This window comes from Caretta caretta, chromosome 11 (assembly GCF_965140235.1).
Source record: "Caretta caretta isolate rCarCar2 chromosome 11, rCarCar1.hap1, whole genome shotgun sequence".
Classification (NCBI taxonomy): Eukaryota; Metazoa; Chordata; order Testudines; family Cheloniidae; genus Caretta; species Caretta caretta.
In genome coordinates this window covers 1682055-1703864 of record NC_134216.1, presented here as the reverse complement: position 1 = coordinate 1703864, position 21810 = coordinate 1682055, and the positions used below count along the sequence as shown (strand labels likewise).

At 58.8% G+C, this 21810-nt stretch overlaps 1 protein-coding gene across 2 annotated transcripts in view; it reads right to left on the bottom strand.

Annotated features, from left to right (window-relative positions):
- Positions 1 to 8413: 8413 nt before the first annotated feature.
- Positions 8414 to 21810, bottom strand: part of NHEJ1 (non-homologous end joining factor 1) — a 151178-nt gene continuing 137781 nt past the window's right edge. For both annotated transcript variants that reach the window (XM_048868784.2, XM_048868786.2), the window contains exons 6-8: positions 12438 to 12555; positions 12025 to 12161; positions 8414 to 9016 (exon numbers count right to left, since the gene is read on the bottom strand). In XM_048868784.2, coding sequence (XP_048724741.2) covers positions 8936 to 9016; positions 12025 to 12161; positions 12438 to 12555 — 336 coding nt within the window. In that variant the 3' untranslated portion in view covers positions 8414 to 8935. The remainder of the gene's footprint in view (positions 9017 to 12024; positions 12162 to 12437; positions 12556 to 21810) is intronic.

The window sequence follows — 21810 nt, the reverse complement described above, 5'->3', positions numbered from 1 at the left end:
AACCCACCCCCAGGACCTGCGTATGAGAAACGCACCCGCCAGCACACGGAGCCACGATGCCCATGTACGTCCCCGACTCCGCTCACGGTGCCTCGACACCCACATACACCCCCCCAACCCTGCTCACAGTGCCACCATGCCCATGTATGCCCCCAACCCCACTCACGGTGCCACGACGCCCACGTACGCCCCCCAATCCCGCTCACAGTGCCACCATGCCCACGTATGCCCCCAACCCCACTCACGGTGCCACAACGCCCACGTACGCCCCCCCAATCCCGCTCACAGTGCCACCATGCCCACGTATGCCCCCAACCCCACTCACGGTGCCACGATGCCCATGTACGCCCCCCAATCCCGCTCACAGTGCCACGTGGCCCACATACGCCCCCCAACCCCGCTCACAGTGCCACGAGGCCCACGTACGTCCCCCGACCCCACTCACGGCGCCACAACGCCCACGTACGCCCCCCCCAACCTCGCTCATGGTGCCACCACACCCACGTACACCCCCCCAACCCCGCTCACAGTGCCACGAGGCCCACGTACGTCCCCCGACCCCACTCACGGTGTCACGACACCCACGTACACCCCCCAGCCCAGCTAATGGCACCACAACCCAGGTATGCCCCACCACCCCCAGGCAGCACAAAGCCCACCAATGCCCCCCTCACAGTGCCATGACACCCAACGTCCCCCAACACCCGGCAGCACCGCAACACCCACATAAGTCCCTCCCCCACACACTCATGATTCTGTGTCACTTGGTTGCGGAGCTGTTTCCTTCCCACAACTACCACTGGGGTTGCTGCAGAGAAGGGGAGCCCTGGAGGCCTCTGCCGGACCCATGGGCATCCGATGCCACAAAGCAACAGCCTTGAGTCCGGGTGAGTGGTGCCGCTCACCCCCTACCACGGGCTCTCCAAACCGTCTGGATCACTAACACTAACAAGCAACCAGCAAGTGAGTACAGACCCCTGCCTCACTGGGCCCCTCAACCTCCCCACAGCCCATCAGTATCTCCTGAAGCGCCCCACACCATCAGAGCTGTGGGGGAGGGGCCTTGCAGCTAGGTGTGACGAAGCAGGACTGTTCTTAATGTTTCTTCTGAATATTGTGGGGGTCCGAGGGGCCTGGGTTGGGACTGAGACCATGTGGGGGGTCCAAGGGGTCCTGATCTTAGTCAGAGGGTCTGTGCAGTGCCCAGCATAACAGGGCCCTGACCTCGGTCGGGGGCTGGGCCATGCCTGGCATGACAGGGCTCTGTTCTCGGTTGGGGACTGGGCAGCGCTTGGCACAATGGGGCCCTGATCTCAGTCAGGGGCTGGGCAGCACCCGGTGCAATGGGTCCCTGATCTTGGTCGGGATCTGGGCAGTTCCTGGCACAATGGGGCCCCCATAACCCCTACTGTTAATATCCATAACAGCAAGGCTGCTCCAGGGCTGGGCAGGGGCAGGTCCAGAGGAACAAACCTCACCTCACAATCACAAATTAAGACAGCAGGAATGCCCGCGGACAGCTCAAAGGGCAGGGAACCCCAGAGCATACGGGAAAGGCCCCCACGTGTGTCACCTCCCGCCAGGCCCTCAGCCCCAGCACTAGGGCGTCCGGGCCCGGAGCATGCACAAGATAGGGAAAGAGAATCCATCACACTTGTTAATAACCAAGGCCTAATGAAGAGCAGCAGTCCCCCTACCCTTGGAGGAAGTGAGCCCCTGCCCCCTGGGGGCTAGAGGGAATCCCTTGCCCATGGGGCTGGAGACTAGGGGGAATACCCCACCCATGGGGCTGGAGGCTAGGGATACCCCCTCCTGCTCTGGATCCATCCCTGTGCTCTGTGGGAAGGGCAGAAGCATGCAAAGCGCTGCACAAAACGAGCCCACCCCCTCAAAGTGTGGGGGCATAGATGGCACTTTGGGGACAGGCAGACCCTGCTGTCACCCATAGGGCAAGGGGGAGCAAGGTTCTCTGCCGGGGGATGTCCCGCAAAGAGCCAGGGCTGTTCCCTAACCACTGGTGGGCCAGTGAGGTGGGGGCCAGAACTCCTGGGTCTATTCCCTGCGCTGACTTGCTGGGTGACTTTGGGCAAGTGCTGCCTCTTTCTGTGCCTCAGTTTCCCCTCTGTACAAGGCGGTGCTGAGCCCAGGGAAGGTGCTTCTTGAGATCATCACATTATTTATAGCATGACCCTCCCCAGTTAGTACTTGGGCACCTGGCACTGGGCAGAGCAGGAAACCCCCCAGGGTTGGACCAGGCCTGCTGGGGGGCTGACAGAGCCGCATGGCCCCAGATCTTGCAGAGCGGGAGCAGGACTAGCCCCTCGGGCACAGAGCAGAGAGGACCCAGCAGCTTGCCAGCTGAGCCAGGGAGGGAGCTGCAGTCTAGGTGGTGCTATTTCCTTAGTTTTGTACCAGGCCAGCTCGGGATTTTCCTCTCCCAGCTCAGCTGGGGTTCCCCCCCCTTTCTAAAAATACTTGAAAGCAACTGAAAGGTCCCTTTAATCGAGGCCACAGAGCCGTTGTTAAGGCCACGGGCCGTGCCCTGCATAATGGCTTCATTAAACCCTGCAGAAACTAATATTTATGGACTCAAATGATGGAGGCTGAGCCTTTAACGTGCACTGGGAGCCTGAACCGAGCCGGGTCCTGGGAGAGCAGGGGGCTGCGGGTCGGGAGTGAGGGGCACTGGCAGAGCTGAGGGGGAAGCTCAAGTCTCTGGTGTGTTTTGGGGGCCTTTCGCTGTTTGAAGCCCACCCCCCAGCACGGGCTGGGCAGTCCAGCGCTGCCAACGCCCCGAAAGGCACAGAGCAAGGTGCCCCTGGCCCGCTGTGATGGCTCTCGTGGCTGCCAGATGGCACAGACCCAACACTGGCCCCTCCTCCAGCCCAGCAATTAATTCTGCCCCCCTGCAGCCCCACCTCTACTCCTGCAGCTGCAGGGGCTCTGCACCCTCCTCCCCCCTCGCCAGGACAAGGGATGGGGGGAAGCAGAACCACGCATTGCTCACAGGAGAGGGACGAGGCGCCGCCCTGAGCTGCTCTTTAGAGCCCCCTCCCCTCCCTAAAATTTCCCCTGGCTCCTGGGGAAGGGGTGGGGCAAAGAGCAGCAACTCCAATTGGCTGCCCTTCCCCAGAGGAAGGGGAAGTGGGGAGAGTGGCCAATCAGAGGGGTCTCCCCCCAGGCAGGGCTGATATCCATGAGATCCCAGCCCTGGCCAAACTCCTGTCTCGCACTGGCTGCCCTGTGAATGCATCCCAGGGAGTGGCCGGTGGTCAGCTCCCCCCCGCCCCCAGGCCTGGATCCACTTCTCACCGTCCCACATGGGAATACGCAGCATGTTCATTGGAAATCCAGGCACCACGTGGCAAGGGCCCAGGGAGACACCCTGCATGGCCCCCACCCAGCTATCCATGGGGTCACTCTGCTGTGCTCCAGGCCTGCAGGGCCCCCGGCACTGATTTGCACTGAACAGCCCACCCCTGTGGTCACAGGAATACCTTCCAAACAGGAGACAGGCCCAGAGCGACACATGAACTCTCCCTGTCCCCATCCATCGGGTTTACACTGGAGCCTAATGATGACACTTTAAACATCTATTTTTAAGAAAGGTAAAAAAAGCGATCCGGGTAACTACAGGCCTGTTAGTTTGACATCTGTAGTATGCAAGGTCTTGGAAAAAATTTTGAAGGAGAAAGTAGTTAAGGACATTGAGGTCAATGGTAATTGGGACAAAATACAACATGGCTTTCCAAAAGGTAGATCATGTCAAACCAACCTGATCTCCTTCTTTGAGAAGGTAACAGATTTTTTAGACAAAAGGAACGCAGTGGATCTAATTTACCTCGATTTCAGTAAGGCATTTGATACGGTTCCACATGGAGAATTATTAGCTAAATTGTAAAAGATGGGGGTCAATATGAAAACTGAAAGGTGGATAAGGAACTGGTTAAAGGGGAGACTACAGCGGGTTACACTGAAAGGTGAACTGTCAGGTTGGAGGGAGGTTACCAGTGGAGTTCCTCAGGGATCAGTTTTGGGACCAATCTTATTTAATCTTTTTATTACTGACCTTGGCACAAAAAGCGGAAATGTGCTAATAAAGTTTGCAGATGACACAAAGCTGGGAGATACTGCCAATACAGAGAAGGACTGGGATATCATACAGGAAGATCTGGATGACCTTGTAAACTGGAGTATTAGTAATAGGATGAAATTTAATAGTGAAAAGTGCAAGGTCATGTATTTAGGGATTAATAACAAGAATTTTTGTTATAAACTGGGGACATATCACTTGGAAGTAACAGAGGAGGAGAAGGACCTCGGTGTTTTGGTTGATCACAGGATGACTATGAGCCGCCAACGTGATATGGCCGTGAAAAAACCTAATGCGGTCTTGGGATGCATCAGGCGAGGTATTTCCAGTCGAGATAAGGAGGTGTTAGTACCATTACACAAGGCACTGATGAGACCTCACCTGGAATACTGTGTGCAGTTCTGGTCTCCCATGTTTAAGAAGGATGAATTCAAACTGGAACAGGTACAGAGAAGGGCTACTAGGATGATCCAAGGAATGGAAAACCTGTCTTATGAAAGGAGACTCAAGGAGCTTAGCTTGTTTAGCCTAACTAAAAGAAGGATGAGAGGAGATATGATTGCTATCTATAAATATATCACAGGGATAAATACCAGGGAGGGAGAGAAATTATTTAAGTTCAGTACCAATGTGGACACAAGAACAAATGGATATAAACTGGCCATCAGGAAGTTTAGACTTGAAATTAGACGAAGGGTTCTAACCATCAGAGGAGTGAAGTTCTGGAACAGCCTTCCAAGGGGAAGCAGTGGGGGCAAAAGACATATCTAGCTTCAAGACAAAGCTTGATAAGTTTATGCAGGAGATGATATGATGGGATAGCCTAATTCTGGCAATTAATTGATCTTCGACTACTAGTGGTAGATATGCCCAATGGCCTGTGATGGGATGTTCGATGGGGTGGAATCTGAGTTACTACAGAGAATTCTTTCCTGGGTGTCCGGCTGGTGAGTCTTGCCCACATCAGCGTTTAGCTGATCGCCATATTTGGGGTCGGGAAGGAATTTTCCTCCAGGGCAGATTGGCAGAGGCCCTGGACCATTTTCACCTTCCTCTGCAGCGTTGGGCACGAGTCACTTGCTGGAGAATTCTCTGCACCTTGAAGTCTTTAAACCACGATTTGAGGACTTCAATAGCTCAGACAGAAGTTAGGGGTTTGTTACAGGAGTGGGTGGGTGAGATTCCATGGGCTGCATTGTGCAGGAGGCCAGACTAGATGATCATGATGGTCCCTTCTGTCCTTAAAGTCTATGAGTCTATGATCAGCAGCATTAATGATTTCATAGCTGACCTTTCCTGCAGAAGCACTAAGCTAAGAAACTGGCTGATCCTGGCTGAATGATGAGAGTTGGGACTGAAGAATTCAACTTCTCCCAGTTTTTAAGTACCCTCTGCCCCAAATTAGGAGGGGAAAGGGCTGTACTCTCCCTCTCTCCACCAGGCCAAAAGCCTCTTCCTCATTCAGGAAAAGCCATCACACAGCAAGTTGGGCACAGAATAGGGATATGGGTGTGCTAGGCTCAGGCTTCTAAAGAGGCCAAAACCACCACCCACCTGCTGCCCCAATCCCACGGCAGCTGAGACAGGCACTTCTGTGACAAGGAAGCAAGAGTTAGAGCTTATGGGAGAGGGGAAGCCCAGGCCTGGGCTAGCAGGGGGCTGCAGGTCAGGATTGAGGGGCGCCAGCAGAGCTGGGGGGAGGAGTCCAGGACTGGGCTAGCAGGGGGCTGCAGGTCGAGAGTGAGGGGCATAGGCAGAGCTGGCGGGTGGGGGGAGCCCAGGGCTGGGCTAGCAGGGGGCTGCAGCTCGGGAGTGAGGGGCACTGGCAGAGCTATAAAGAGTCTGGACTCAGGACATCCTATGGTCCCAGCAAGCCCACAGAACACAAGCCTTCCAGAACACAAAGGCAGTGGGTGCTGTACGCTGACCCATAAGTGCTCAGCTTCCTAAGGAACTATGTAGGAAAGGGGGAGCAGCTAGCCACCCGCCCAGCTCCAGGAACTGCACTTTCACGGACCCCTAGAGGGGAACATGACCTCCATCCCCACAGGTAACGAGTGCATCTTTGCTCAGATCTCACACATCGGCCTAACCACCCTGAAAGCTTCCCATGCCCTGGGGAAGAGAAATAGACCCCCCCCTACCCTCACACCTCTAGCTGGCCTAGGCACGGGGTGGGGAGGAGATGACCTGCTGGATAGGCGAGGAGCAGGACAGGCTGCAGCAGCCAGTCTGTGGGGAACGCAGAGCCCCTGGGTCCAACAGGTTCTGGCTGAACAGCTGGGGCCATGATCCTGCTCTCCAGCCCAGCCCCATGGCAAGGAGGGGCAGGATTCCTGGCTTTGGTGCCCTGCTGGGCCTGGGTGCTTGCCCCCCAGGTAGGGAGGGTGTGCAGAGAACCCTGCTGGTTCAGGAGCAGGGGGCTCCTAAGGGAAGGTGCCCCTAGAGGCTCAGTGCCCAGACACGAGGGGTTGGCCCAGGGGAAGGAGAAGGTCTAGCGTGGGGAGGAAAGCATGGGGCAGCGTCCCCTGCCTGCAGATCCAAAGGTGCTGTGCAGCAGCGCCCCCTAATACTGGGGACACAGTCTCCTCCATTACTGTCCTGGGGCAGTTATTGGGGAATCACTATCAGCCCAGGACGACCTGGGGGACGCACTCCAGGCTCCTCCTGCCAGCCCTGCCCCCTTGCTGTGTGCCCCCTTTGCCATGCACCTCCCCACATACTGTGCAACCCCTCATCACATCTCCCATTCCACCATGCAGCCCCCTGACCCTGCCGTATGCTCCCACGCCCCCTGACCCTAACATGCCCCTGGGGGTGGACTGCTGCTCTGGGGGCCACCTTTCGACTGCAATCAGCATTGGCAGGTCAAGCAGAAGGTGGGTGCTAGTGTGCTGTGGTGGGGGCTGCCCACAGCTTCCCCTTCCCGCCATGCAATCTCCACGCTTGGAGAGGAAATATAAAAGGCAGCTTGCTCCGGGCTCAGCGAAGGGCCATTCATTCCCTTCCACAAACACTAGCGCTCTCCCTCCGCGGGATGTTTTCGTTTCCCCCTCAACAACGATAACGCATGCGAGCAACACTGGCTGCAGCCAGCCCAGCCCAGAGCAGCCCCACCTGGGACTCAGCTCTGCCGCAGAGCCCATCCCCCACCGCCCACCCTCTGGGCCCAGGGGACTGGCAGTGCCCTGCCCAGCTGCCCTGCCAAGAAAGAGGCACTGCTGGCCCCAGCCTGATCTCTATGGGGCATCCCGGGGCCCACAGCATGGCTTGTGGGCATAGGTAAGGGGTTCAGGATCCTAGTGCCAGCCCCGGCCTGTAAAGCCAGGGAATGAGCTGAGGATGGAGAAGGGAGCCGGCGAAACGCTGCCAGACAGAGGAAAGCGATGGGTGGGTGGACGGATAGCCAGCATGGCACTGCTGCAGAGTGGGGGGAGGTGGAGCCGGAGGGAGGGACAGGCTGCACGCACGAGCTAGTTCTGTAGGCCGCTCCATGCCCGATGGAGGCTCTACGTGCCCTGCAGACGGGGCAGCATGGCATGGAGACAAGCCGCCCTCGAGGCCCTGTATGGGCTAAGCAACCTGCCAGACCAAGCAATGGATTAACCCTTCCTTAAACATCAGTTAACCCTTCCGAAGCGGTTTCTAAGCACCCCATCTAGGTTGTGCGCCCATTGGGCAGGGCAGGCTCACCGCTGCTGACTGGGTTGAGGTTTTTATGGGGTTCTGGCCACTCCCAGCAAAGAAGAAATCAAAGACTTCCCTGTCGCAAAAAACCAGACTGCGGGAATTGTCTCAGGATGGGGCTGGTTGGCACCCAGACCCTCTGCCCAGTTCTGCAACCAGCCTGGATGGCACCACTGGGCATGAAGCCCAAGGCCTCTTATCTCAGGGGCTGGCACCCGCCAGCCCCAGCCCAGTTCTTCAGAGAATTGCAACCCCTGGAGCACCTGCCAGGTGCCATTGGCCCCCCGTGGAGATGATGCTGGAGCAGGGCACGCTGGGAGCTGTTGTCCAGTGCCTCCAGCTGGAAGATGAGGGAGGCTGCAATTGGCTTGGTTTCAGGTGTTGCCCTTGGCCTTCCGGTTGGCTGCTAATGTGGCTCCTGGCTGGGCAGAACCATTCTGAACCCTCTGGGAGAACTAGTCCGGGCCAGCTGACACGGGAGCCAAGGGAACCAGCTGCCAAGGAAGAGCCTGCGAAAGTGACAGGCTGGAGAGAAGGGCCAGGGCTTCCATGTGCCCCCGCTCCTCTGGGGTACCTGGCAAGACCGAATGGGAGAAGCCAGAGCAGGCCCCATCCCCAGCCAGACACAGCATCCTCGGGCAGAGAAGGGCCTTTATTGCAAAAAATAAAGGGTGGAGCCACCCGTCCAAAGAACAGGACCCTGCCCCCTCCCCCCATGCAGCTCATCCATGTTCTCAGCCCTGCGGAGCACAGGGAGGGGCAGTCCCACAGCTGGGGGGACCGGGGAGGGAAAGGGCTGAGCAGGAAAGCCAGGCCAGTGTGGGCAGAGGAGATGCACAGGGGTGAGAAGCAGAGGAGACACCTGCCACGCCGGCTCTGCCAGTGGAGAGGCCTGGCCACAGGCAGCACCAGAGACTTCCCAGCATCTAATGCCCACAGGTGAAGTGAGAAGGGGCCGAACGAACTTCCTTCAGCAGGATCTGCCATGGGGGGAGAGGGCCCCACGCACTGCCTGGAGCGGGAGCCCTGATTGGCCCTTCTAGATGCTGCGTCAGGGATTCAAGGCTCTGCGCTGGTGTCCTGGAGCTGCTGTGGTGAGCAACGAGTGCCTGGGGCCAGACCCCTCCCCACGGTAAGCGGGAGGGGCAGTGGGTGTCAGCCGAACAGCCCCTTTGCCTTCTTCCTCTTGGCCTTGGACACGGGCAGCCGGGCTCTCTGGGCCGGAGAGGAGGGAGTCTGGAACCAAAGGAACCTCTGTCAAACCAACGGGGATGCTCCCGCGGGCCGGGTCTGTGCATGAGGCTGTGTGCGTGTGTGCACGTCCATAGGTGCTGGAACTAGGGCCACGGGGGGCTGCCGCACCCCCTGGCTTGAAGCGGTTTCCATCATATACAGCGTTGGCAGTTTGGTTCAATAGATCCCCACTGTACAAAGTGTTCCAGCAGCCCAGTGCTTGTCTGTCTGGGTGTGCATCTGTGTGTGTCTGTGTGCGGAGCCATGTCTCTGGGCATGTGTGTGTGTGCGTTATGTCCATGTGTGTGCATGCATGCACAGAACAGGAGCACTATAAACCAGTCAGAGTTTCTCTAGCCCCTGCGTCCCAAAGCACTTCCCAGCCCGTAACTCCCAGCACGTACCCAGCTGGGATGGGCACAGCAGCGCCACCCTGCAGGTCAGGACAGGTGGACAAGGCCCCTTGTTTCCAATTAAAAGTGCGGATTTGATGGAAAAACGCTGCCCATCCCAGTCACCACCCCAGAGACAGTGAGGGGCCCCCAGTCCCAGAGCTCCCCCATCCTAGCTCCCAGCCCCAGTGCTCCCACCCCCCGTGGGCTCCCAGCCCCAGCTCTCCCCTGCCCTGGCTTCCAGAGCTCCTGCACCTCACACTGGCTCCCAGCCGTGTGCAAACGACACACAGGAAAGCTGTCCGTGACAGATGCCTCCTCCCTGGGGCCCAGCCCTGCCCTGCTGGGATGCACCCTGCCGCCAGCTCTCCCCCACACAGCACTCTCTCCCTGCTGGAGCCCAGCCCCCTCACACAAGAAGCTCCAGCCCCAGTTTCCAGCCTTGCCCAAGGGAAAACCTTTCTGAGTGGCTGCCTGCCCTGCTGCCCCGCCTCCTGGGGAACAGCAGCCAGTCAGAGGTGCTGTAGGAGGCAAGCAGAGTTCTCGCCCCACCCTGCAGGGGCCAGAGGAGTTTTTGGGTAGGGGAGGAGGGAGAGGGAGCAGCCAACACCCTTCTCACAGAAGGGGAGCAGGGAGCAGAGCCCTGCACCAGGACTGGGATCCCACAGGACCTGCTCCCATCACATTGGGAGTGGGTGAAATGGGCTTTGTTGCAGGTGGGATGGGCGGGCAAAAAACCAGACTGCGGGAATTTGCAGGAAATCACTAAATCTCTCATCAGTTTACCGAGAGTAGCCTATTCAGGACATGGCTAATTATTTTGTTTGAACTTCTCTTTCCTACACCTGTGTATCTCCCTGGCTCCAGATCCAGTGCTGTACACCGGCTCAAGTCAGGGCCGAGAATCACAGTCACAGGGTTTCTTGTGTGTTGTTCTGGGACGCCACATATGTGCAGACGGTCGCTGTTGTATCAGCTGGCTGTCAGTGCTGCGAGCAGTTTTTCTGTTCAATGTTTTTCAAAAAGCAGTAATAATCCTGACACAGAAATAACTTGACTGGGATGTTTCAAAGTTCTAAAAACAGCGCTTAAGTGGGTTAAAAATTTCCAGTTTTTTTTTTAAACAACTTACTTTTTATAATCATTAAAAAAACCTGCACCTTTTAAGGCAAAATTTTGGGGCAATTTGTTTTGACATTCTGTGTGATAGACACACAACAATAGTTGGTCATAAATAGAATTTCATCAATGTAAAGCAAGTTTTTCCTTTTTTAAAATGAAGGTTTTAATACTTACATTTAAGCGAGGGATAGACAGAGACTTGATGTCTATTATAACAGGAGTTAAAGTATTATTTACATGGTTTAAGCAAGATTTGCTTAATCCTTTTAGTGGTAAAAATTGTGTCTGAATTCCGTTTATAATATATTAACCAACCGTAGTGGGTTTTTTAGTAGCGGGGGGAATCTGTCTCTCTTGCGGGATCTAAGGTTTGTATAGGTGGGAGCGGGATAAAAATGCAAGAAACAATGCGGGGGCGAGTGGGTATTGCAGGGCGGGAGCAGGACTAAAAAATAGTCCCAGGCAGAGCTCTAGTAGGGAGAACACAGAGCCCAGCAGGCCCCCTCCTGTGGGTCAGTCTGCTCCCCCTCCCCTCCCCTGTCAAAGGGTCAGTCTCCTCTCCGCTCCCTCCCCTCCCATGAACCATGGGTCAGTCTGCTCTCTCCTCCCCTCCCCTATCAATGGGTCAGTCTGCTCCCCCTCCCCTCCTGTGAGCCATGGGTCAGCCTGCTCCCCCCTCCCTCTCCCCTGTCAATGGGTCAGTCTGCTCTTCACTCACTCCCCTCCTGAGCCATGGGTCAGTCTGCTCCCCCCTCCCCTCCCATGAGCTATGGATCACTCTGCTCCCCGCTCCCCCGCGTCTCTAACACCTGTGGGCAGTTCCAGAGGGGACCCCCACTGCAGAGCATCCCGGCTGGAGCAAGGGGAAGACGCCCCCCTGGAGCTGCAAGAGTGGGCTGGGTGACACAGCACTAAGGAGCTGGAGGCCCTGCACCACCCCGCAGCCGGGCCAGGGTCACCTCACTCTGTCCACTGGGGAGCTGGTAGCTCTGTAACTGCCCCACACACCAGGAGAGTTCACAATCCAAAGTTGGGGGGGGTGTTTGGACTGGACATGTCCCATTAGGAACTTGGCTGAGACCCACCTGGTCACCACACAGCCACTGGATGGGAACCAGCTTTGATCAAATAGGGCCAGAAAGGCTCCATGTACACAGTCCTCTGAGCCAGCCCGTCCCCACCCTGGGGCTGGATCAGAGCCCTAGAGGGGAAAGGCCCAGTTTCCCATTCTCCACCCCCCAAGCCAGCCAGAGGGGAAAGGATCCCACAACCAATCCTATGAGCCAGCTAGTCTGCAGAAGGTTGGCTTGTGTCAGAGACTGAGGAGGGAACAGAGGGCTCCGGAGCAGAACCCAGTCACTGCAGGCACTTGGTGGAACCTCTGTGGGGTGGAGGCTGCTCAGCACAGCTTGTCTCTCCCTCCAGGGCCAGCCTTTCCCCAGTCAGGTCTCTCACACCAGCCTTCCAGGAGGCTGCTGGTTTGGGAGCTGCACTTACCGCTGTGGCTCCCAGGCTCTGGGGCAGGTCAGAGGGTGGCTCAACACTTTCCTGCTGAGAGCCCACCGTGACCAATGAGTCCATGGCCTCCCCAGGCAGCTGGGGAGACGAGGCGAGCTCCAGGGTCTCAGCATCCCCTGTCCCAAAGAGAGAAGGCAGGAGTCAGATATGCGTGAGGGAGCAGAGAGGCCAACAGCTAGGGGAGAAGGATGTCGGTCACCCACTGACTCTGGGGAGCAAAGCAATATGGACACCCCTAGCTATAGGGACCAGACCCTCCCTGCCTGCCAGGCCAGAAACTCCAGGACCATTGGGATGGGGCGATGCCCAGTGCCCCCCACACCCCTTGTAGGAGGGGACCCCTGGTACAAGCTGCACTGGACACATTTCCATCTCCCCTCCCCCCAACTCACCTGAGTGGCGCCGCTTCTGTGCTGCCCTCGCCTCCTGCCTGGCCACGGCCGTGTAGAGATGCTGCAGGGTGCTTGTGAATGCCTGGCCGTCCCCTGCACCGCACAGCTGGGGCAGACTCTGAAAGGGACAAGAGGCACCGTCAATCCCCCTCTGTGCCGTGCCAGCACCTGGTGCCCAGCCCAACGATGCTGCGGCTGAAGACTGTGCTTGGGGTAATTAGTGGGGGGAGCAATAGCCACCTGGGGACTTCACTGATCCCAGGCCCTCGGCTCCATCTCCTCTGAAATACCCCCAGCATGTTACATAGCCACTACCTGCCCAGAGAGCGCCCCCTCCTGACCCCACCCGACATCCTGCAGCACAGCGCCCCCTGGTGCCATGCTGGGGCCAGCACTGTCTGCTAGGGGAGAGCACCCCCTAGTCACCCCACCCCACTCCCTGCCCTAGTGCCATGCTAGGGCAGTGGGGCCAGCACTGACTGCAAGGGGGGAGAGAAAGCCCCGCCCCATAGCACTACTTACTGCTTGGCAGTCTGCCATCCCAGTGCCTTGGGCAATGTGATGGAGGTTCAATATATAACACAACTCTGGTGCCCCCCAAGAGGGGGTCTCATCCTTCTTCTGGGAGTGCAGGGGGTTTAACTGGAACATGTTCTCAGCACTGGGGAGCTCGCTGCCTGCACCCCCAGCACATCACCCCATCTGCCCAGCACATTCCTAAGCTCGGCCCCATCCGAGCACTGGCCCCACCCCCACAAGTGCAAAGTCATCTGGGCCAGCCTGCCAGCAGCTAGGTGGGCTCCTGGCTTTGCATTCTGCCCCTCAGTGGAGCAGGGTTCACTGCATTTCAGAGGCCCCTTGCCAACTACAGCTGGGGGCAGCCTCTGCCCAGCCAGTGCCTCATACTGTCCCCCTCCATCTAGTGGCCCAGAAATAGGCCCCACATTACTGCCCAATTACTGTAGGGCTGTGGGAACACAGAGATCAGAGAGGGCAAGTCCGGCTCCTGTCTTATGTGGCCCCCACCCCTTTCCCTGTGGCATTCCCTCTCCAGAGCCCAGGACCACTGACTCAGCCCCACAAACCAGGGGCTGCTCCCACAGCCGATGGGGACTAGGACAGATCATATGAGCGGGTCCCAGGCCAGCGAGGGCTTCTGAGACACCTGACCCTCCGTCCAGAGACTAGCAGGCAGCCAGTGCCAAAGCCAGCACACCAGGCTCCAGCAAAATATCTGCTAGCTTCAGTCTCCCAGTGCCTCAGGCTGCACGGTGGGTGGCTCTGGCCTGCTGGGGGCCTGGATCCGTGTCACTATTCTTGATGTTACAACACCATCCTCTGGTATCAGGAGCCACGCTGCCAGGCCTGAGAGATTGTCCCTGCCCCAAGGACCTTGCAGTCTAAACTGAGATGGGCGAGGAGGCAGGATTACTAGCCAAGGCCACACTGGGAGTCTCTGGCAGAGCCAGACACTGAACCTGGGTTTCCTGCATCCCCAGCCAGCACCTTGACCATAAGACCAGCCTGGCCCTGTGGGAGATGTGGTGGTGCCCTGCTTGCCGGGTGCAGATGAAAAACGTGGAGCTTCCTTAGTTCAGGGGCACTGCACCTTGACCCAGGGCCAGTGGGCACTGCTGAGTGGAAGAGGTAGCTGGGCACCCATCTCCAGACTCACTGGGACACTGCTGGCCTGGCAGCTTCTACTTACACCCTGACGCTCGTTGCCAATCTGGGCCCTACCAGAGCAATGGGTGCATGGGCCTACAGGCCTGCACTCAGCACTCAGCAGGGTTGCTCTGGACCTGGCCTTGCAGAGCTCCTCCCGCACGGGCTGAGCAGCTGGCAGGACAAGCCTGCTCCAGCACTTGGCAGAGCCCTGCTCCTCCCCAGCTGTGCACACACACACCTGCTCCAGCCTGTGGGCTGGAGTCCCATTCAGCAGAGGATTCCAGAGGCCGTGCCTGGGGCTCTGCGAGCTGAGAGTCATTCATGAAATGCTGCTGATAAGATCTAATGGGAAGGGCTGTGGCTTCCCCTGCAGGAGCGACTGAGGCCCTGAATCAGGCAGCAGCCTGTGCGATAAGGGGCGTGTAAGGCCTGGGCCAGGTCTGAGTTTCAGCCAGGCAGGGGCGAGCAGAGACGGGACCCCAACCTCTAGCAAGACACCCTCGTCCCCTCCCTGCTCTGACTGAGGCAGAGGGAGGAGGCTGGGATTCCTGAGCACCCCGCACCACAACGCAAAGCTGTGCCCACCAGCAGCCCCAGGGCAGCATTGGCATGGGGGGGGCAGAGACAGGGTGAGGCAGCAGAGAGCCCTTCTGCATAACTCCAGAGCCCACTCCAACTCAGAGCCTCTCAGCGCTAATTCTGCCACGTGGCCCAGGCCACCCCCAGTCCTCGGCACCCCCCACAGGCACTGCCCACAGAACAGGGAATGGGTCAGCACTCCGATATCTGAGTGCCCAGTGGAAATGGAGTCCATGGCCAGTGCTGGGGGTGACATCCCATCCCAGGACACATAACCATCGCCTGCCTTGGGAAGGCCGGTACCCCATCCCCCACACCTCCAAGGGCACCGGAGTAGCTAGCAGCTGGTACCTGCACACCTAGACGAGCCCCCCGCCTTTTCCACTTGGTCGCATGGGCTGCTGCAATGTTCCCCAGTGCAAGTGCCATGCTGCACCCCAGAGCCAGCAGTCACTGAAAGCACCCATCTCTGCTGGGCCCACGTTCTCTCCCATCCCTTCTCTGGCACCAACAGCGCCCCTCATTTGTTTGCCAGACAGGGTCCCTTTCCTGGGTAAATATGCCCAGGTGCCCCTGGGGACTCAGCAGGGCCCTTGCGAGGAGGGGCTGTGTGCCTTGCACAGGCTGGGCATTTCCGCCAGCTGTCTGGCACCATGAACAGCTCTGTGTCCCCACTTCAGCCGATACCTCCAAACGGCCACATTTGCCATCCCACTGCAAAGCAAATGACTTTCCCAGTTTGTTTTTTCTTAATGGCTTTTTCTTTCGCTCGAGTGCGTGCCCGGCCCCAGCTCGGCGCGGTGCCAGGCGGAGCAAGCGTCATGCTCGGCCGGGAGGCGAGTGCTGCAGCATGTCCACAGGAAACCAAAAAGCACTTGCCACATCTCTACCTCCATCTGAAGTGAGTCGCCATCCCAGGGCTCTGGGGATGGGAGTGGCCCTGGCCAAGTAACACAGGGCTCCTGGGGGAGCATTTCAGACCCTCCCCCAAGGCAGGAGGGACTCCCCTGTACAATCATCAGAGCCACGCTGCTCTCAGAGGCCCATCTGAGTTTGGATGGGGCTGCTGGCCTCTGTGTGCTCCCTCTAGTCCATAGGCCCAGCGGCTCCAGAGCAGCTAGCCCGAGTGAGGAGAGGCCCCCCCGCCTTTATTTGAACACACCCAAGTAGCAACAGGGACTTGGCCGAGGTTCCCATCCCCACACCTGCAGGCAGGAATGGCAGCTGCCCATGCAGCTCCTAGCAGAGCAGGGCAAACGCGCAGAAGGCATCACGGCTCCACTCAGCAGGCGTAGGGACCAGCAGCAGCAAGCACAGCTCTGCGTGCCTAAAGGGCAGGTTAGGAAAAGTTACTCCAAAGGAAGGAAATTCCCAGGCAAGGCTCTCACTGCCCCCTCAGCTCATCTTCCTCATGCCCAGCAGGGGGTGCTGTGAGGAGCAGGGCAGGGGCACAGGCTGGGGCAGGAGCTCCCGCCTAGATCAGTCCCAGCTGCCCAGCAGGGGGCGCTGTGTCATGGTGCGCTCTCTGCTATGGAGAAGCATCTCCCCGATGCCGTGGCCCACACTGCACTGACGGAGATGCAGCAGGCTCTCTGCCTGGGGGAGGGGGCACATCGCGAGCACTTTACCCCCCAGCCCCAGCACAAAGCAAACCCATCACCCTGCCCGCAGCGTGTGTGTCAAAGGTCTGAGGGTGAGGGCTAATCTCTGCCGGCTCTGCCCACTCCACACCCAGACAGCAGGGAGAACAAAGTGTAACAGATAAAGGCCAGTTCCTCTGTGCTGGAGGGGGGCGTGGATCTGCTCAAGGCCAGAGTCCACAGCCTGCGCCTGGCAAGTCACAGCAAGGGCCTGCGACTGCCATCCCCTCCTTCCTCACCTGGGGCGTCTCCCTGGGGTGCTCGAGGGAGGGAGGAGCAGCCATTGCTGACAGGCCCCTTGCTGGTGCTGGATCAGTTCACCTGATGCTGGTCCCGCTTGCTGGGGCCGGGGCGGCTGGAGCACAGCGGCCCACTTGCACGAGCAGAGGCGGCTCTCGGCGTGGAGCTGAGGGGAGCCACTGCCACCAGCGCCCAGCTCCAGGGCCCGTGGCCACAGGGGGCTCAGCTTCAAGCCCAGTCACATGGGCGAGGGGTGTAGGAAATGGCACCTGGCACAGCCACTGGGCAGCACAGGGCCCCTAGGACAGGCAGCCAAGCACTCGCCCCCACTGCCAGGCCGGGCCAGCCTCAGCCCACCACTATCCTCATGGAACTGGAGCCAGGGCTGCTGCCTGGAGGGCTGCAGGCCTCAGGAGTGCTTCACCAGCTCCTCACCCCCAGCTCTAGGGACAAGCCATTGGGCTGGGAGTCAGAGACCATGGGGGCAATTCCTGGGCAAATGAAAGCACCAAGAAATCATCCCTTTGAGACATGGCCCCCGCACCTCCTGCTCCACCAGCCCCTGCTCTCTGGCACCCTGAGCTTCACTGCACTGCTGCTCCTACATCTCCAGCACTTCTGGGCTCGCTGCCAGTTCAGCTCTTCTAGCACAAGACCCCCAGCCCCTTGCCCCCCATTGGGGGCTCTGCGACCCAGATCCGAGCCTTGGTCGGATTTGGAAAGAAGTGCCAGGGAAGGAAGGTGAGGAGGAGAGGGCAGAGACAGGAGAGCACTGGGCAGCTGCTGCTAGCAGCTGCCCCCTCCTCATTGCCCAGGCAGCCTGCAGGACTTCTTTGGGGGAGGCAATCCAGGCCCCTCCAGCAGCCCTGAGTGCAGTATGCTGGGAGAGCAAGGGGGAGCCAGGGGGCACGAAGGTACAGGCTGTCTATCTGCCCCTCCTCCACAGCAAGGCACAGGAGGCAGCTCCCCCCTGCTGCCTTGGCAATGTGAAGATCCATGACCTGGAGCGGCTGCTTTCCTTGTGCTGTGACCCAGCCAGGCGTCTCCCTGCCCGCTGCCAGAGGCGGGAGGGACTGCCCGAGGGGTGAGAGCAATGCCTGGGCCCTGAATGTCCCTCTTTGGGCCATCCTTGACAACTCGTCAGCACCTCACCAGCGTGCACACGGCTGCCCTGTGAGGAAGGGGGACACAAGGAACGGAGGAGAGATGGGTCCAGCCCTTCAGGTGACCCTTCCCCATAGCATAAACACACAGATCACGGGATGGAACAGCACGTGCAGAACCACTACAAGGGAGCAGTGCAGTGTTCCCCTGTGGAACTCCCTGCAGCAGGAGGCAAGTGCGGGAGTCACACACATCCCATGCAGGGCAGGGGTGATTTGATGGCCATTGGTCATGTCTGCAGCTCAGGCCTAAGATTAGGATACGGGCCCTCTGCCCAGAACTGCCCCATGCTCTGCCCCTGGACTATGCACATGCCTTGCAGGGCTTCCTAGGGGTTGCTCCTGCACAGTCACCAGTGCCCAGGGGCAGCTGGGCAAAGTGGGCACTGTGCTGTGCCCACCAGAGGCATCTCAGATCCGCTCCTCCCGGTTTGCTCCAGAGGCTGCAACAACACACAAAGCCGGGAAGGTAACTGCACTTCAAAGGAAGGCCAATAGCAGCCAATGGAGGCCAGACGCAGCCCAGATCAAAGGCACAAGCTGGAGTCATAATTCAGAGAAAAGCAAACAGCAGCTCCCAGGAAAGTTGGGCACGGCAGCGGAGTGAGCAAAGTGTACCAGATAGCACAGCGCACGGGTCAGTGCCCCGGGGAGGCGGGCACAGGCAAGTCGCAAAGCACAGGGAACAGTGACCCCTGCTGCCTGCTGCCTGCAACTACCAGTGGAGACTTCTGTCCAAGCTGGGACGGAGCTGCCAATCCCTAGCCCCAAGCAGCAGTGCCCTTCCTCCGCGCAGCCCTGCTGAGCACTATTGTGGGCAGAGCACGGGGCCTCCTGGGATTTCACCGTGTGACAGAGATCTCCTCAGACAACACAGGTGGCGGGATCACACTGACACCCCTGGTACTGCTGCCTGGTGCAGCTGCACCCCTGAGAAGGCAGCAGGGAGAGATTTTAAGCAAAAGCTTGTTGTAGCCCCAGTTCCTGGGTCAGACCCTGAGTGTGTGTAACTCAGCACAGCTCCACACACAGCAAGAGAGCTAGGCTGGCTTATGCCAGCTGACCCCATTCGAGGAATAGCTTGTTTTCCTAGTGCCTAGCAGCAGGTGCAGTGAGCTCCCTCTCGCTGCCATGCCCCCAGGGTTGCCCCAGCTCACCAAGAGCAGATGTTGGAATTTCAAAGCCACCAGCTCTGGGCCACGTCCAAACAGCGCCAGAGGGGTGGGAGGGGCACACAGCAAAGGGTCAAAGGGAGACGAGTTTTTAAGCAAAGCTGGGAACACTTCCCTGCAGAGCACTGACTCATCGGGGGATCAGGCCACTCCAGGATGCCAGCATGCCACCTACAAGCTCCAGGAGGACGCGAGAGACCAGGAGGCATCAAGCCCCTGGGGCACAGGGTGGCCTGTGTCACGTGCCCAGAGAGGGTGTCCCCACCTGTGCACACCCAGGAGCTACTGAGCCTGGAGGTGGCTGGGCCCGACGGACTGCCAGGAGGGGCACAGGCTCCTTGCCAGCATACCTGGCTGAGGCTCCCTCTCATAGCACCAGCAGCAGTGAGGGGCCCATGTGGCAGCATGGCTGTGGGTTTCCTTAGAGACCAGAGGGGAGATGCCGCATGTTCTCAGCAGGGAGTTCTGCAGAGGGTGGCATTGCCCCCAGGCACACAGCATTTCCGTCAGCTGCCCCGCTGAGCCCTGGCCATCTGGATGTCTCAGGAGAAGCAGGAGGCACGTGGGGTGGAGCCTGGCTCTGGATTCAGTCACCACGTGCTCCAGGATCTCGATCTCTTGCAATTAAGTTTAATCCTTGTCTGCTGTAGGCTGGAGATGTTTGCTGGGTTGAGCAGCATGGGGCTGGCATTGGCCTTCAGGGTCAGCCAGTTATGCTGGAATGAGGCCACGGACACAAGGCGCCCAATCCACCCGTGTAAAGAACCTGGGGCCATGGCATTTGTCCCCACTCTTGGGAAGTAGCTGTCGCTGACCTGTACCCGACTGGCCTTCTGCACTTGAGGCTGGCACTGCCCGTGGGAGTCTGTTGCAAATGGGGGCTTGGCTGGGACAGGAGAAGTGCCAAAAGGCACAGTACCCCACCCTCTGTGCCGCTGGGCAAGGAGCAGACTTGGCTGTAGGCAAATGGGAAGTGGGGCTGCTCCCGGCTGTTTTTTCTGCAACAGGAGACCTGCTGCCCATCCCACTGCTGTAGGCTTCCCCCAGCGCTCCCCACGCAGCTGTGCCTTGGGATAAACAAGCTCTGGGACTGCGATCTCTCCGCAAGCGTGCACCCCAGCCGACAGCTAAGTCAGCTCAGCCGCCTGCCCTTCTCCATCCCAGCGACACCTGTGCAGCTCCCCAGTTGAACACACCAGACACTGCATTGGAGTCTCACTTGGGTGCCCGTTGGACAGATGCTGGCTCCGAGGTCTGAGGACCCTGCATTCACACCCCAGTGGCTCTGGGAGCTGAGGCTCGCTTTCCCAAGCTGCAGCTCATCAGCTGCCCAAGCCCCCTGAGTCTTCATATTCCCCCCCAGGAGCTGACTACAATCCTTAGTGACTTCCATGAACAGAGCCAGTAGGTAACACCTGCAAATGACTCAGGCCACTGACCACCTCCCCTGTGAGTCACTGACACACAAGACAGACCTGGTCCCAGCCTGGCACATCTGGCTCTCACCAGGCAGCCTCCCTGCCCACCCCCAGACTACCTCAGGGGCTCTTTTTCCTTACCACTCTCCTGAGGGAACATGCTGTGAGCTAAGGCCAGCGGCAAGAGAGTGGGCTTCTCGGCGCCTAGGGGCCATCCCAGAGCTGCTTTCTGGGCTTGCCCACAGAAGCTGAGTTGCACCAGAGCCAACTCAACCCCTGGGCCAGCGTGGGGCAGTAGACGGGGGTGCAGAGCAAATGGGTTCATTTGGGGAATGCCCCAGGAGAGGAGCTGGGTGGAGCACACAAAAGCTCCTTGTCCAGGAAGCACTGCTGGGGGGCTACTTCGCCCTCTGGCCGGGTAGCAGGTAAGCAGCTGATCCACAAAGCCCTGATCTCACCCCAGGTCGGGGAGGTGGAAAGCCAGCAGCAGCTCCATGCGAGGGGGCATGCCCAGCGTGTTATGACTACCTGGCCACAAGGCCAAGTGGGCTGCGTGGGTATCAGATGGAGCGATTCAAGGCTATGGCAGGAGTGCAGGAGGCTTTGCAGCATGCCCTGAGGAGCTGTGCGATTAGTGACCAGCGAAGAATTCCAGGGGGCTCCTGGGCAGACAGAGACCCTGATCCCTGCTACAAGGCAGGCAGTGCCTGAGGGGAAGAGAGGAGCTGCTTCCCCATCCTGTCCCTGCAGCTCCTCATGCCCCAGGAAACCTCAGCTGGAAGGGGGCACCAAGGCAGGCTGCACCCGTGTCTGCAGGGGACATGCTTGCAGGGAGGGCATGGGCTGCAGAAGCTGAGCACTGCCTTGCCTTCCTGCCCAGAGGGCCTGTGTGGCATGACAAGAGAGGTGGTGCTACAAAGCGTGATGGGCATGGGGCACATCAGCACAGGGACTTAGGGAGCCATCTGAGAGAGGCCTTGGGGGCTACACTTAGATTGTCAGGAGGAAGGTTTCAATCTGGAGCCCTCTGAAATGCTGCTGGTTCCACATGTCGGCTCCGCGAGGAGACTCCTGCCGGCCAGACATGATAGTGCCACAGAAACCAGGCACCAGGGAGCTCCGGAGCTGGCTTTTCTATACTGGGTTGCCAGTTGCTAATGCCGATGGGCAAGACTCCAATATAGCCCCGACCCCGATTAGCGTCTCCTGTTCCAAAGAGCCCCCGTGGAGTCACCGGGCCCTGCTCCAGGCAAGGGAGGGTGACAGAATCTGGCCCGATGCTGCAGCAAACAGCAGGACAGTGCAAAGCTGTGTCTGGGGCCGAACACCTCGTAATGACCATGGCGGCAAGAACAAACTAGGTTCATGGCACAACCTAATCTGACAAAGCATATTGCTAAACCCAAAGCACAGACCATTATTATACACCCGCTTCATGCAAACCCATGGATATCAAACAGAGACCTCTAGGCCAGCCCCCTGCCCAGCAGAGG